Consider the following 14,228-nt stretch of genomic DNA (forward strand, 5'->3'; position numbering starts at 1 on the left):
ATTGCGGAAAGTCCGAAACTTGCTTCGATCCCCAGAAAACTTCTCCGGAATTGGGACCCTAGGTTCTGGAGATGACATCATTACAGGGAGTGTAGGGGAAGCCTCTGATGACAACCCGCTGAAAGGAAGGTTTGTAATACTCGTCCGGGACTGCACTTGTCTCTCAAGGTGTTCATAGCTGTCCTGGAGGGATTTCACCTCTTGAGTGAGGACAGAGAGCAATTGGCAGATTTTATCAGTAGCGGAGGTCCCTCTTGCAGGCTCAGGCATGGCTGTTTGATACTGACACGTACCTCATATGTGAGCCTGACGTGCAGAGGGAGACCTCTCGTACAGCCCTGGTTCCCAGATCACTGGAGTTGAGGACAGTGACCGTAGGAGCACAGTGGGGTATGAGTGCCTGGTGGATTCTCTGGAACCAGAGATGAAGTCTGCTGGGAGGCACTGGAACTGGCTGGAGTGCCAGGTGCAGGTAAGCTGGATGCAGGTCAGCAGGCTGCAGGTAAGCTGGATGCTGGATGCAGGTGAGCTGGATGCAGGTGAGCTGGATGCAGGTCAGCAGGCTGCAGGTAAGCTGGATGCAGGTCAGCAGGGTGCAGGTAAGCCGGATGCAGGTCAGCTGGATGCAGGTGAGCTGGATGCAAGTCGGCTGGGTGCAGGTGTGCCAAGAAGCAACAAACGCACATGGGTGTGCACAGCAGGCAGAAGCAAGGTCAGACAAGCCAGGTCATACACAGCGGAGCAGATCAACAGAATCGGCAGGCAAGGAATGGTCAAGTTCAGGCTGGTTTTGAAAGCAGGAGATCAGGCAGGCAAGCAAAAAGGATCAGGGTCAATGGAGAGCTAAGGTTCAGGATTGGAGACAGCAGTGTATTCAGAGAGCCAGGTCAGAAGATGATCAGATGCAGATTACAGGAACAGGAAACAGGTGAAGCTGCAGATCAAACAGCAAGAGCTGAATGGTGAAAGCCCCTCTTAAAGGCCACTGGGCGCCAAAGCCGCGTTACTGTGCGTGCGCGCACGATCTCCGCGATCGGCGCATGCGCATTGGCGCATGCCTGTTCGTTACTGGGGACCTGTTGGCAGGGATGCGCCTGAGCCCTGTTGCAGTTCTGGAAGTAGTGTGTCCATGACAGGAGCTTACCTCCACATTCCCATTGCGGAAGCCTTTCAAAAATTCCTGCGCCTGGCGGTAAAGGTGGAAGAGGAGACCATTCACCTGCAGTTTCAGGCGCTGCCATTTGGCCTATTCTCGTCACCCTGAGTATTTACGAAGGTCATGGCAGAGGCCATGGCTGTTCTGCGAATCAGGGGGGTATCAATTATTGCATACCTAGACGATCTTCTTCTATTCGCAGCATCCTCAGAGCAACTAATCAGGGATCTGGAACTAACAAAGACAACCATGATGGGACTTGAATGGCTGCTAAACCTGGAAAAATCCAGCCTAATTCCAGCTCAACAGATTTCCTATCTAGAATATCTGCTGGATTCTACTCAGCTGAGATTTTTTCTCCCACCAGAGAAAATTCTAAAGCTAGAACGGGCAGTAGCGTTCCTTCAGAGTAATCAACAGGTGTCAATACGGACGGCCATGTCAGCTCTCGGCCTACTAACCTCTGCCATTCCGGCAGTCCAGTGGGCAGGCCTTCACTTCCGTCCCTTGCAGGCACTGATTCTAAAGGTGTGGGACCACAGCCAGGAGTCTTTAGACACCCTGCTTTCAATTCCTCCTTATTCTGGTGGTGGAGGAAGCAGATAAATCTGTCACAGGGGCTCTTGTGGATCATTCCAGTGTCCAGAGTGATTACCAAGGACGGAAGCGGCAGAGGCTGGGGCGCACACCTGGGATCGCGGTGGGCGCAGGGGACATGGAAAAAAGAGGAACTCAAGAGGTCGTCCAACTGGAAAGAACTAAAAGCAGTGGGACTTGCACTCAGTGCCTTCAAAGGGGACCTCCTGGGACAACATATCCAGTTGCGTTCGGTCAACTCCTTGGTCATAGCTTATATGAACAAGCAAGGGGGCACAAGAAGCGGGGTTCTGTTAAACCTAGCCTCAGAGATCCTGGGCTGGGTAGAAACCAATGCTCTTTTCCTTTCAGCAGTGTTTCTAAGGGGGAAAGAGAATGTAGTAGCCAATTTCCTCAGCCGAACACAGCTGAGAGAGACCGACTGGGTACTCAATCAGGAAGTCTTCGACCTCATAGTCAGGAGGTGGGGCCTCCCAGAGGTGGACCTTTTTGCCTCAGGAAGCAATACAAAGACCCGGTATTTCTTCTCTCTCAGCAGATGGGAGAATGCGCTAGGGGTAGAAGCCCTAACACAAAACTGGCACTTCAAACTTTGCTACGCCTTCCCACCTCCTGTGCATTTGCCAGCAGTTCTAAGGAAATTTCAGGTAGAAAACACCACGCTGATCTTAGTGGCTCCATACTGGTCCAAAAGGGCTAGGTTCTCAATCCTTGGGCGGTTGGCAGCGGAACCTCCCTGGCTCCTTCCGACCAGAAAGGATCTCCTATCGCAGGGCCCAGTTCTCTGTCCCCATGCAGGCCACTGGAACTTAGCCGCCTGGCTTCTGAAGAAGAGATACTAAGAAGCAAGGACTTTTCTGAACAACTGGTATCCACCCTCTTTGATAGTAAAAAGGAGGAGAGGCGCTGAATCTACCAAAAGGTTTGAGGGCGTTTTAGAGGTTGGTGCCTAGAAAACTCTTTTAAGATGCAGAGCCCTATAGCAGTCCTGGAGTTTCTGCAATGAGGGGCAGATAAGGGGTTAGCCATCAGTACCCTTAAAAGCCGAGTTTCATTGCTTAGCACGTATCTAGAGAAATCCCTGGCCACCAACTCCTGGGTAGTCAGGTTTTTCAGAGCCCTTTCAAGACAGAGACCAGTGCAGGGTCCTTCCTTCCCTAAGTGGGACCTTTCCCTGTTCTTACAGGTTATGACGGAACCCCCGTTCGAGCCTATAGAAGAGTGTACTCTAAAGGACCTAACTTATAAGGCTGTATTTTTGGTGGCTGTAACCACGGCCAGGAGGGTCAGTGAAATAGAGGCCCTTTCAATTAGACCCCCCTTTTGTGTTTAGGATAGAGTCGTTTTTAAGACTGACCCAGCTTTTTTACCAAAAGTGGCTTTGAAATACCATAGAAGCCAGGAGGTAATTTTGCCAACTTTTTTTTCCCTAATCCCTCAAGTGAAAGGGAATTTAGATTTCATACTTTAGACGTCAGGAGATGTATCCTACGTTATTTAGAGCTAACAAAGAGTTTTAGAAAGTCAGAGTCTCTCTTTATTTCTTTTTGCAGAGCAAGAAAGGGACAGAAGGCGTCTAGACGCACCATTGCCAGATGGCTCAGAATAGCTATTACTCAGGCCTACAGGCTAGCAGGTAGAGAAGCCCCATGGGAATTAAAACACACTTTACCAGAGCTATGGCAGCTTCACAGGCGGAAAGAGCTGGAGCAACGCCAGAGCAGATTTGCAAGGCGAATTTGTGAAACACTACAGTGTGGATCTGGTATCAGCAAGTGAGCAATCCTTTGGGCAAAAGGTATTGCAAGCTGTTGTCCCACCCTAAGTGGTAAGTGCTCGTCTATCCTCTCAGTGTGGCTGTCCTGAAAGACGGGGAGGGAAAATTAAAGTTACACTTACCGGTAACGTCTTTTCCAGTAGTCTTTCAGGACAGCCCTAGTACCCACCCGAATTTTTGGAGGGTCTTGAGCAAGACCTAAAAAGGGGTACAATAGTAATATGTGATAGTATGTTATTAATGTGTTCTTGTGTCTCCCCAGCTAACCGGAGGTGCTCTAGAAAAAACTGAGGCTGGCTGGGGGAGGTGTAAATTTATGGGGGCTGGCGCAGTGTTTCCAAGGAAGAGGAGGAGCCAAGGTCTCTCAATGTGGCTGTCCTGAAAGACTACTGGAAAAGACGTTACCGGTAGGCGTAACTATAATTTTTACGTGGAATTATAAACAGCACCGAATACCCCGCTCCATAATGTGTGCCTCCCGAAAGGATGGGGGTTTAGCCTTCCCACACCTCCAGCGTTACTATTATGCGGCCCAACTGAGGGCTATAGCTTCCTGGGTTACCCTTCCAGCCTATAATCGCTGGACTCAAATAGACAAAATATGGCTAGCCCCCATCCACCTGAACAATTTATTGTGGAATACTAATGCCGATGTCCCCCCCACCGCCCTACTACACATTAGGGATGAGCTTCGAGTTCGAGTTGAACTCATGTTCGACTCGAACATCGGCTGTTCGCAAGTTCGCCGAACAGCGAACAATTTGGGGCAAATTCGAATGCCGCGGAACACCCTTTAAAAGTCTATGGGAGAAATCAAAAGTGCTAATTTTAAAGTCTTATATGCATTGTATTGTCTTAAAAAGTGTTTGGGGACCTGGGTCCTGCCCCAGAGGACATGGATCAATGCAAAAATAGTGTCTATAGTATGCCTGTAAAGGGGCGCATGTTTCCTGTGTTTAGAACAGTCTGAGAGCAAAATGACATTTCACTCGCGGCTATTAATGCATTGCCGGTCTGACAATACACATAGAAGTTCATTGATAAAAACGGCATGGGAATTCCCCACAGGGGAACCCCGAACCAAAATTAAAAAAAAAAAAATGATGTGGGGGGGTCCCCCTAAATTTCATACCAGGCCCTTCAGGTCTGGTATGGATATTAAGGGGAACCCCAGCCAGAATAAAAAAAAAAATGACGGATGAGGATGCGCCCCTTTACAGGCATACTATAGACACCCCCCAGGTACGAAATTTAAAGGGATATTACACTTTTATTGTTTCACTTTAAGCATTATTAAAATCACTGCTCCCGAAAAAACAGCTGTTTTTAAAACTTTTTTTTGCATTGATCCATGTCCCCTGGGGCAGGACCCAGGTCCCCAAACACTTTTTATGACAATAACTTGCATATAAGCCTTTAAAATTAGCACTTTTGATTATTCATGTTCGTGTCCCATAGACTTTAATGGTGTTCGCGTGTTCGAACAAACTTTTTTCCTGTTCGCATGTTCTGGTGCGAACCGAACAGGGGGGTGTTCGGCTCATCCCTACTACACATCATGAATCTCCTATGCAATGTTTGGAGACAACTAAATAACAACACACCCCTGCAATCTGAGGTCTCCTTGGAAACAGCTTTCCTTTACAACCCTAAACTACCTGACAGCTTAACCTCCCAGATGATTTCCCCATGGTTGCAGAGGAATCTTTTTCAATATGGACATCTGGTGAACCCAGTCTCTAGGATCTTATTGCCCTTCGATGAACTCAGAACTAAACACGAACTCCCCCGCAGTGCCTTTTTTGGTTACCTCCAAATCAGGCACTATGCACTCACCATCACCCCAACCCTCCAATTCTCTAAGCCATCCCCATTTGAATGCTTAATCTTATCAGGCCCTACACAGAAGGGACTGATTTCAGATATATATAAGCTTTTAAACTCCTATGATATGGTCTCTCAGGGGAAACATAGCTATATGCGCAGATGGGAGGGACACCTAGAAGAGGCGCTAACCCTTGAGCAATGGGCCATCATATGGTCTTGGGCGGCCAAGAGTTCTATGTGTACTCTTTACAAAGAGAACACATACAAGGTACTCTTTCATTGGTACCTAACTCCGTCACGCTTGCATGCTATATATCCATCGGCCTCGGATCGCTGCTGGAGGTGTCTCCAGAACCGGGGTACGCTACTTCACATTTATTGGAGTTGCCCATTCCTCCAGCCCTATTGGCACTCGGTTCGGGGGCTGCTCCAGCGGCTGTTCGAGGTAAATATCCCTCTCTTCCCCAAGTTTTTTCTACTGGGCCCCCCAAGCTGTCCACACTAGCCAAAAAGTTGGCCACACAAATATATTGACAGCAGCTAGGTGCCTAGTAGCCCTCTACTGGAAACAACGAAACCCTCCGTCTCTAACCGATCTTTATTCCAGAATTAAGGATGTGGAGGTCATGGAGTCCATGACGGCTAGGCTGGTGGACCGGATGGACCGACATACAGCAACATGGGAACCATGGCATCAAAGAATAGATCCCACATGATCTCATGAGCCCCCCTCCGTTCTGTACAATACGATTGCTCGGAGCCCGGGAGGGATGCGCCCTTCAGATTGGGACTCTTATACTTTTTCTTTCCTCTCCCCCTCTCCTCTCACCTCCCCCTCTCTTTTTCTTCTTTCTCTCCTTCTTTCTATTATTCTTCCCTTCCTCCTTTTCTTTTTTTTTTTTCTCTGGAATAGTGGGCCACACAAATATAAATTATGCATCCTACTGACGGTCTGTTTGTTAGAGAAGCCTGCACTGTAATTACTTCAGCGCGGCCTCTCCCTGTTACATAGTTACATAGTTACATAGTTACATAGTAGATGAGGTTAAAAAAAGTCCATCAAGTCCAACCTATGTGTGTGATTATATGTCAGTATTACATTGTATATCCATAACATACATTGTATGTTGCGGTCATTCAGGTGCTTATCTAATAGTTTCTTGAAGCTATCAATGCTCCCCGCTGAGACCACCGCCTGTGGAAGGGAATTCCACATCCTTGCCGCTCTTACAGTAAAGAACCCTCTACGTAGTTTAAGGTTAAACCTCTTTTCTTCTAATTGTAATGAGTGGCCACGAGTCTTATTAAACTCTCTTCTGCGAAAAAGTTTTATCCCTATTGTGGGGTCACCAGTACAGTATTTGTAAATTGAAATCATATCCCCTCTCAAGCGTCTCTTTTCCAGAGAGAATAAGTTCAGTGCTTGCAACCTTTCCTCATAACTAAGATCCTCCAGACCCTTTATTAGCTTTGTTGCCCTTCCATGTACTCGCTCCATTTCTAGTACATCCTTCCTGAGGACTGGTGCCCAGAACTGGACAGCATTCTCCAGGTGCGGCCGGACCAGAGCCTTGTAGAGTGGGAGAATTATCGTTTTATCTCTTGCGTTGATCCCCCTTTTAATGCATGCCAATATTCTGTTTGCTTTATTAGCAGCAGCTTTGCATTGCATGCCATTGCTGAGCCTATCATCTACTAGGACCCCCAGGTCCTTTTCCATCCTAGATTCCCCCAGAGGTTCTCCCCCCAGTGTATAGATTCCATTCATATTTTTGCCACCCAAATGCATTATTTTACATTTTTCTACATTGAACCTCATTTGCCATGTGGTCGCCCACCCCATTAATTTGTTCAGGTCTTTTTGCAAGGTTTCCACATCCTGCGAAGAAGTTATTGCCCTGCTTAGCTTAGTATCGTCTGCAAATACAGAGATTGAACTGTTTATCCCATCCTCCAGGTCATTTATGAACAAATTAAATAGGATTGGTCCCAGCACAGAACCCTGGGGAACCCCACTACCCACCCCTGACCATTCTGAGTACTCCCCATTTATCACCACCCTCTGAACTCGCCCTTGTAGCCAGTTTTCAATCCATGTACTCACCCTATGGTCCATGCCAACGGACCTTATTTTGTACACTAAACGTTTATGGGGAACTGTGTCAAATGCTTTTGCAAAATCCAGATACACCACGTCTACGGACCTTCCTTTATCTAGATACATAGTGCTGTTTCTTTTTGACCTATGTCTGTGGATTGTATGTTAATTCTGTCACACGTAGACCTCTATGCCCATCCCAGAGCTGTTTGTGACTAATTCTTCCCTTTTATTACTTAATTCTCTTTTGTTTATGTTTTAAATCAATATATTGTATATGCTGAAACTTAATAAAAATTGTCAATTATAAAAAAAAAAAAAAAAAAAAAAGGAGAGCTGTTTTTTTAGAAAGAAAAAAAAGGTGAACTTAGCCTTTAAGGTAGGTGCATAGATTGTACGCCGTATGGTAAGTTTAACACTGCCAGTGGTGCTTGAGCTAATGCAGCAATAAAAAAAAAAAAGACTTAAGCCTTGGGCATAAGCTGTGTGTTGGATAGCAACATGGTCTAATGTCATATTTCTGGAGTTTCTCTGTCAATGTTACTGCGTTTATGGGTAACAGTGTTTTGGTACGATCCAGAGTTTGAATTGGATCTGTCATAAATCCGTTACATATCTGTTTCCTATTCCCAAAGAACACCCAGGCTGATTCTTGCAATTCCATGGTTTTAAAAGGGTTTCTTTATGGTTGATACAACCAAGCATTTGCTTTCCTGGGGGGGTCTGAAATGTCGTTTCTCAGCTCTTGGCTCCGGACGGTCTATTGCTATAATGCAAAGTTGAAAGGGACCATGGCTGACAGGATGATTGATGATGGTGAGTGACAAAGATCAAAGGATCAACAGGCACCTAAAGATCGACATGGACAATGCTGCCCCTAGAGGCCAAAGTGCAGCAGGGCAGACAGTAATATAATCTGTTGAGAAGGACTGCTCCATAAATACTGTTATTCATCAAAAGTCTAGATGGGATGGCAATGGGGTTGGGTTTGGATGGTGTATGTTTGAAGTAAAAAAGGACTGAACGAGTCCAAAAGCCCTCTCTCTGTCTCTGAGCCGCATGGCTCTATACACCATTTTGAGCTACATGGCTCCCTCTCTACCATTTTGAGTCCAGCCAAGGAGACCATGCGATAAGTATCTTTGATGTTCTTGTATTATATGTTCTGGTTATATGATTTGTAATATTGTAATATCTTTTTAGTATTTTGTGTTAGCGTATTCCTATTTTCTTGGGAAATAAATAAGACTTTGTTAATAAGCCGTGTGCTTGGTTTCATAGCTAACCTTGTATTATAGTGATATCAATGGTAAAATGTGGTCAGAGTTTTAATAGACTAGCTAACTAGGGGAATAGACAAGTTAATACATAGGTACAATAATATTTATTGTACCATTTACTTCACTGCAATAATTTTAAGCATGCTGTACCATGTTTGGATTTTTGTATATGATAAACAGATGTTTAAACGTCTCTCTTGCAGTCCTCTGCCTTTCAGTAAACTGGTACTTTGCGCATATTAGTTGGCTTTACAGGAGGGACCTGTAAGCACTCAGTACTTAACTTCCCTATGTTCCCATATTCCCTGTTCAGATGCTAGATGCTCAGGTGCTATGTAATAGCAGGCATCTCTATTAGGCTTGAAGATAGTCTCGTTTTCAATCAGTTGCATTGTAACACTCAAGAGTTGCAGTACCAGTACAGTCAATGTGCAGTACTGCTATGCAGGAAGCAATGCCTGCCTGTTTAATAAAAAAATATTGTCTCCATGTACATATATTAACAACTTTTACTTTGAAACAAGGTTTTTTTCAATTAGTGATGTAATCTGAATAATATGGTTCTTCATTACTGCCATGTTGAGATATTTTTCTGCCCTCTAGATTGATGAGGATAAATGGCGTGACTCCGGACCACGACTACGCAGGGGAAAATATGACAAGAAGGTATGCAAAACAATCTATTCATATAAAGGCTAAGTTTACTTCTAAGAACCTTATTATAGCTTCATTAAATTTAAAAAATAAGTACAGCAAATCAGGCAAAAAGGCACCTAAGGGCTTATATCCGCGGACGTAAATACAGATATATGGGTGTACATTATACAATTGCCTGTAATTGTGGTCTCTGGGAGCCCTAGCTGGTATGTAATACTGCCCATTGGAGTGTAATGACACAATTTGCTGTACATGGGTATATGCCTTGTAAGTACATGTGTATGGGTGTAAGTTCCTGAACAGAAAACTTCATTGTGTGTTGCAGGTGATGAAGGTCTAAAGACGTGGTAATATTATTGAATTGATTACAAATGGTTGAGAAGAGAATGGGTATTTCCAGTCAGAGAAAAAGAAAGTAAAAGTGTTTACATTTTTAAAGCCAAAACTGCAGTGTTTATCCTTATGACACATCACAGGAATCACCTCCATGGTTAACAGAGGACAGAATTAAAATTAGACCTGGGAAACTTAACATTAATAAATCATCAGGACCAGATGGCTTGCATCCGAGGGTACTTAGGGAACTCAGTCAAGTAATTGCCAGACCGTTGTTCCTAATTTTTACTGACAGTCTACTGACTGGAATGGTACCAGCTGATTGGAGAAAAGCCAATGTAGCACCAATATTTAAAAATGGCCCAAAATACATCCCTGGGAATTACAGACCAGTTAGCCTAACATCAATAGTATGCAAGCTCTTGGAGGGGATGATAAGGGACTATATACAAAATTTTTGTAATGAGAACGGTATCATTAGCAGTAATCAGCATGGATTCATGAAGAATCGTTTTTGTCAAACCAATCTATTAACCTTCTATGAGGAGGTGAGTTGCCATCTAGATAAAGGAAGGCCCGTAGACATGGTGTATCTGGATTTTGCAAAAGCATTTGACACAATTCCCCATAAATGTTTACTGTACAAAGTAAGGTCAGTTGGCATGGATCATAGGTTGAGTACATGGATTGAAAACTGGCTACAAGGGCAAGTTCAGAGGGTGGTGATAAATGTGGAGTACTTAGAATGGTCTGAGGTGGGTAGTGGGGTCCCCCAGGGTTCTGTGCTGGGACCAATGCTATTTATTTTGTTCATAAATGACCTGGAGGATGGGATAAACAGTTCAATCTCTGTATTTGCGGATGATACTAAGCTAAGCAGGGCAATAACTTCTCCGCAGGATGTGGAAACCTTGCAAAAAGATCTGAACAAATTAATGGGGTGGATAACTACATGGCAAATGAGGTTTAATGTAGAAAAATGTAAAATAATGCATTTGGGTGGCAAAAATATGAATGCAATCTATACACTGGGGAGAACCTCTAGGGGAATCTAGGATGGAAAAGGACCTGGGGGTCCTAGTAGGTGATAGGCTCAGCAATGGCATGCAATGCCAAGCTGCTACTAACAAAGCAAGCAGAATAATGGCATGCATTAAAAAGGGGTCAACTCCAGGGATAAAATGATAATTCTCCTGCTCTACAAGACTCTGGTCAGCCGCACCTAGAGTATGCTGTCCAGTTCTGGGCACCAGTCCTCAGGAAGGATGTACTGGAAATGGAACGAGTACAAAAAAGGGCAACTAAGCTAATAAAGAGTTTGGAGGATATTAGTTATGAGGAAAGGTTGCGAGCACTGAACTTATTCTCTCTGGAAAAGAGACGCTTGAGAGGGGATATGATTTCAATATATAAATACCATACTGGTGACCCCACAATAGGGATAAAACTTTTTCATGGAAGGGAGTTTAACAAGACACGTGGCCACTCATTAAAATTAGAAGAAAAGAGGTTTAACCTTAAACTACGTAGAGGGTTCTTTACTGTAAGAGCGGCAAGGATGTGGAATTCCTTTCCACAGGCAGTGGTCTCAGCAGGGAGCAGCGATAGTTTAAAAAAACTATTAGATAAGCCCCTGAACAACCGCAACATACAGGGATATACAATGTAATACTGACATATAATCACACACATAGGTTGGACTTGTGTCTTTTTTCAACCTCACCTACTATGTAACTATGTAACTGACACCTTACCAGTGAGAGGTTACATAGTTACGTAGTTTGTAAGGTTGAATAAGACACCAGTCCATCCATTTCAGCCTATGGTGTGTATGTGTTTACTTCAATAGTAAATTGCAGATCCCTGTTTGTTGTGATCATTAAGATGCCCATCTAATAGTTTTTTTTTTAAAACTTTTTAAAAATATCGACGCTCCCTGCTGATACCACTGCTTGTGGAAGAGAATTCTACATTCTTACCGCTCTGACAGACAAGAACCCTCTACGCAGTTTATGGTTAAACTGCTTTTCTTCTAATTTCAATTAATATGTCTTTATAAACTCCTTCCCACTGAATGTTTTTTTTTTTCCCTATGCTAGGGTTAGCAGTAAGATATTTGAATATCACTATCATATCTTCTCCAGAGAGAATAGGTTTAATGCTTGTAGTCTTTCCCCATAACTGAGGTCTTCCAGTCCCTTTATTAGCTTTGTTCTTCTCTGGACTCTCTCTCTAGTTCCAGCACATCCTTCTTGAGCACTGGTACCAAGAACTGGATGGCATACTTAAGATGAGGCCAGACCAGAGTCTTGAAGAGTGGGAGAATTATTGTTTTATCTCTGAAGTAAATCCCCTTTTTGATGCATGCTAATATTCTGTTGGCTTTGCTTGCAGCAGCTTGGCATTGTATGCCGTTGCTGAGCCTGTCATCTACTAGGGCCCCCAGATCTTTTTCCATCCTGGATTCTCCCATAGGTTCTCCCCCTAGCGAGCAATATGCATTCGTATTTTTAGCACCCAAGTGCATTACTTTTTCAACATTAAACCTCATTTGCCATGTAGTTACCCATTCCATTATTTTATTTAGATCTTCTTGTAAGGTTTCCACATCTTGCTGTGAAGTTATTGCCCTGCTTAGCTTTTTATCATCAGCAAATATTGAGATGGAGCCGTTTATCCTATCCGCTATATCATTTATGAATAAATGAAACAGAATTGGTCCAAGAACAGTTCTAGGTGGACCCCACTTACCACACTGGACCATTCTGAGTACTCGCTATTTATCCTCACCCTTTGGACCCACCCCGTCGCCAGTTCTCCATCCAGGTACATACCCTATGGTCCATGCCTACAGACCTCAGTTTGTAAGGTAAATGTTTGTGGGTAACTGTATCAAATGCTTTTGCAAAATCCAGATATACCAAGTCAACAGGCCTTCCTTTATCTAGATGGCAGCTCACTTCCTCAAAGAATGATAAAAGATTGATTAGGCAAGAACAGCCCTTCACGAATCCATGCTGATTACTACTAATGATACAGTTTTTGTCAGCAAATTCTTGGATATAATCCCTTATTATCCCCTCCAATAGCTTACAAATTATTGATGTTAGACTGACTGGTCTGTAATTTCCAGGGATATATCTTGTCCCTTTTTTAAATATTGGTACCAGGGTGGCTTTTCTACAATCAACTGGTACCATTCCCATCCGTAAACTGTCCATAAAAATTAGTAACGATGGTCTAGCTATCACCTGACTGAGTTCCTTAAGGGCCCTTGGGTGTAAGCCAGCTGGTCCTGGTGATTTATTTGGGCTAAATTTTTCAATTCTATTTCTAACACTGGCTTCTGTTAGCCACGAGGGTACATTCTGTGATGGGTTATTAACAATACAGTCTTGGTTACTATATCCCCTTTTTCCTTTGTGAAAACCGAGGAGAAGAATGTATTTAAAGCGGTTGTAAACCCTGCTTTGTGATTGATACCTACAGGTAAGCCTATAATAAGGCTTACCTGTAGGTAAAATTAATATCTCCTAAACCTGCAACATTTAGGAGATATTCACCCTGCATGCAGCCGCTGATGTCAGCAGTGCATACACTCTGAAGCTCCGGCTTACCATGCCGGAACTAGTTTTCTTTGGTAACCTAATTCCCCTCATCATCCCTTATGGGGCCAAAATGCTCTGGCCTCACTTTCTTACTGTTACTATATTTTAAAAAAATTCTTGGGAGTTTCTTATTCTTATTGTTTTCCTTGTGTTGTTGGAATGCTGTCAATGACCTCTCAGCCTTATATTTTTTAAAACGCCTTTTTTTTCTCTTTTATATGCATTTTTACTGTATAGTTTAGCCAACCAGGTTTAATCTTGGCTCTTTTATATTTATTGCCTGTTGGAATACACTGGCCAATACCTTTTTTAGTATGTTCTTAAAGCACTCCCATTTTTTCTCAGGGTTCCTAGTTCCTAGTATTTTATTCCATTCAATATCATGTAGCATAGAGCAAAGTTTAGGGAAGTTGGCTCTTTAAAAATTTAGCGCACTTGTATTACCATTGAGTTTCCTTTTCCTGTGATTTATACTAAATGTAATTAACCTGTGATCTCTGTTTCCTAAGATGCCCTCTATTTCCACATCAGGTCTGTGTTGTTTGTAATGAGTAGGTCTAGTAATGCATTATCTCGTGTTGATGCATTCACCAACTGACCCATGAAATCGTCCTGTAAGACATTTAGGAAATGGTGAGCCTTATATGAAAGAGTGGTTCCTTCCGTCTAGTCGATATCTGGATAATTGAAATTCCTCATTATAATAACATTTCCCTGCCTTGACGCCATTCCTAACTGTAATAGGAGGTCAGACTCCCCCACATCCCTCAGGTTAGGGGGCCTGTAGCATACGGCCACTATTACTTTCCCATTAGTTTCCTCCCTTTGGAGCTCTGCCCACAAGGATTCCACCTCCTCCCTTGCGCCATTAGTAATGTCGTCCCTCGTGTTC

The 14,228-nt window shown here is 43.7% G+C and overlaps 1 protein-coding gene across 1 annotated transcript in view; it reads left to right on the forward strand.

The window, feature by feature from the left end:
• Nucleotides 1-14,228, forward strand: part of GUCY2C (guanylate cyclase 2C) — a 1,918,134-nt gene that overhangs the window by 1,037,355 nt on the left and 866,551 nt on the right. Inside the window, exon 13 of the mRNA XM_073591935.1 lies at nucleotides 9,339-9,401. Coding sequence (XP_073448036.1) covers nucleotides 9,339-9,401 — 63 coding nt within the window. The remainder of the gene's footprint in view (nucleotides 1-9,338; nucleotides 9,402-14,228) is intronic.

Source organism: Aquarana catesbeiana, linkage group LG07, assembly GCF_042186555.1.
Source record: "Aquarana catesbeiana isolate 2022-GZ linkage group LG07, ASM4218655v1, whole genome shotgun sequence".
Taxonomy (NCBI): Eukaryota; Metazoa; Chordata; class Amphibia; order Anura; family Ranidae; genus Aquarana; species Aquarana catesbeiana.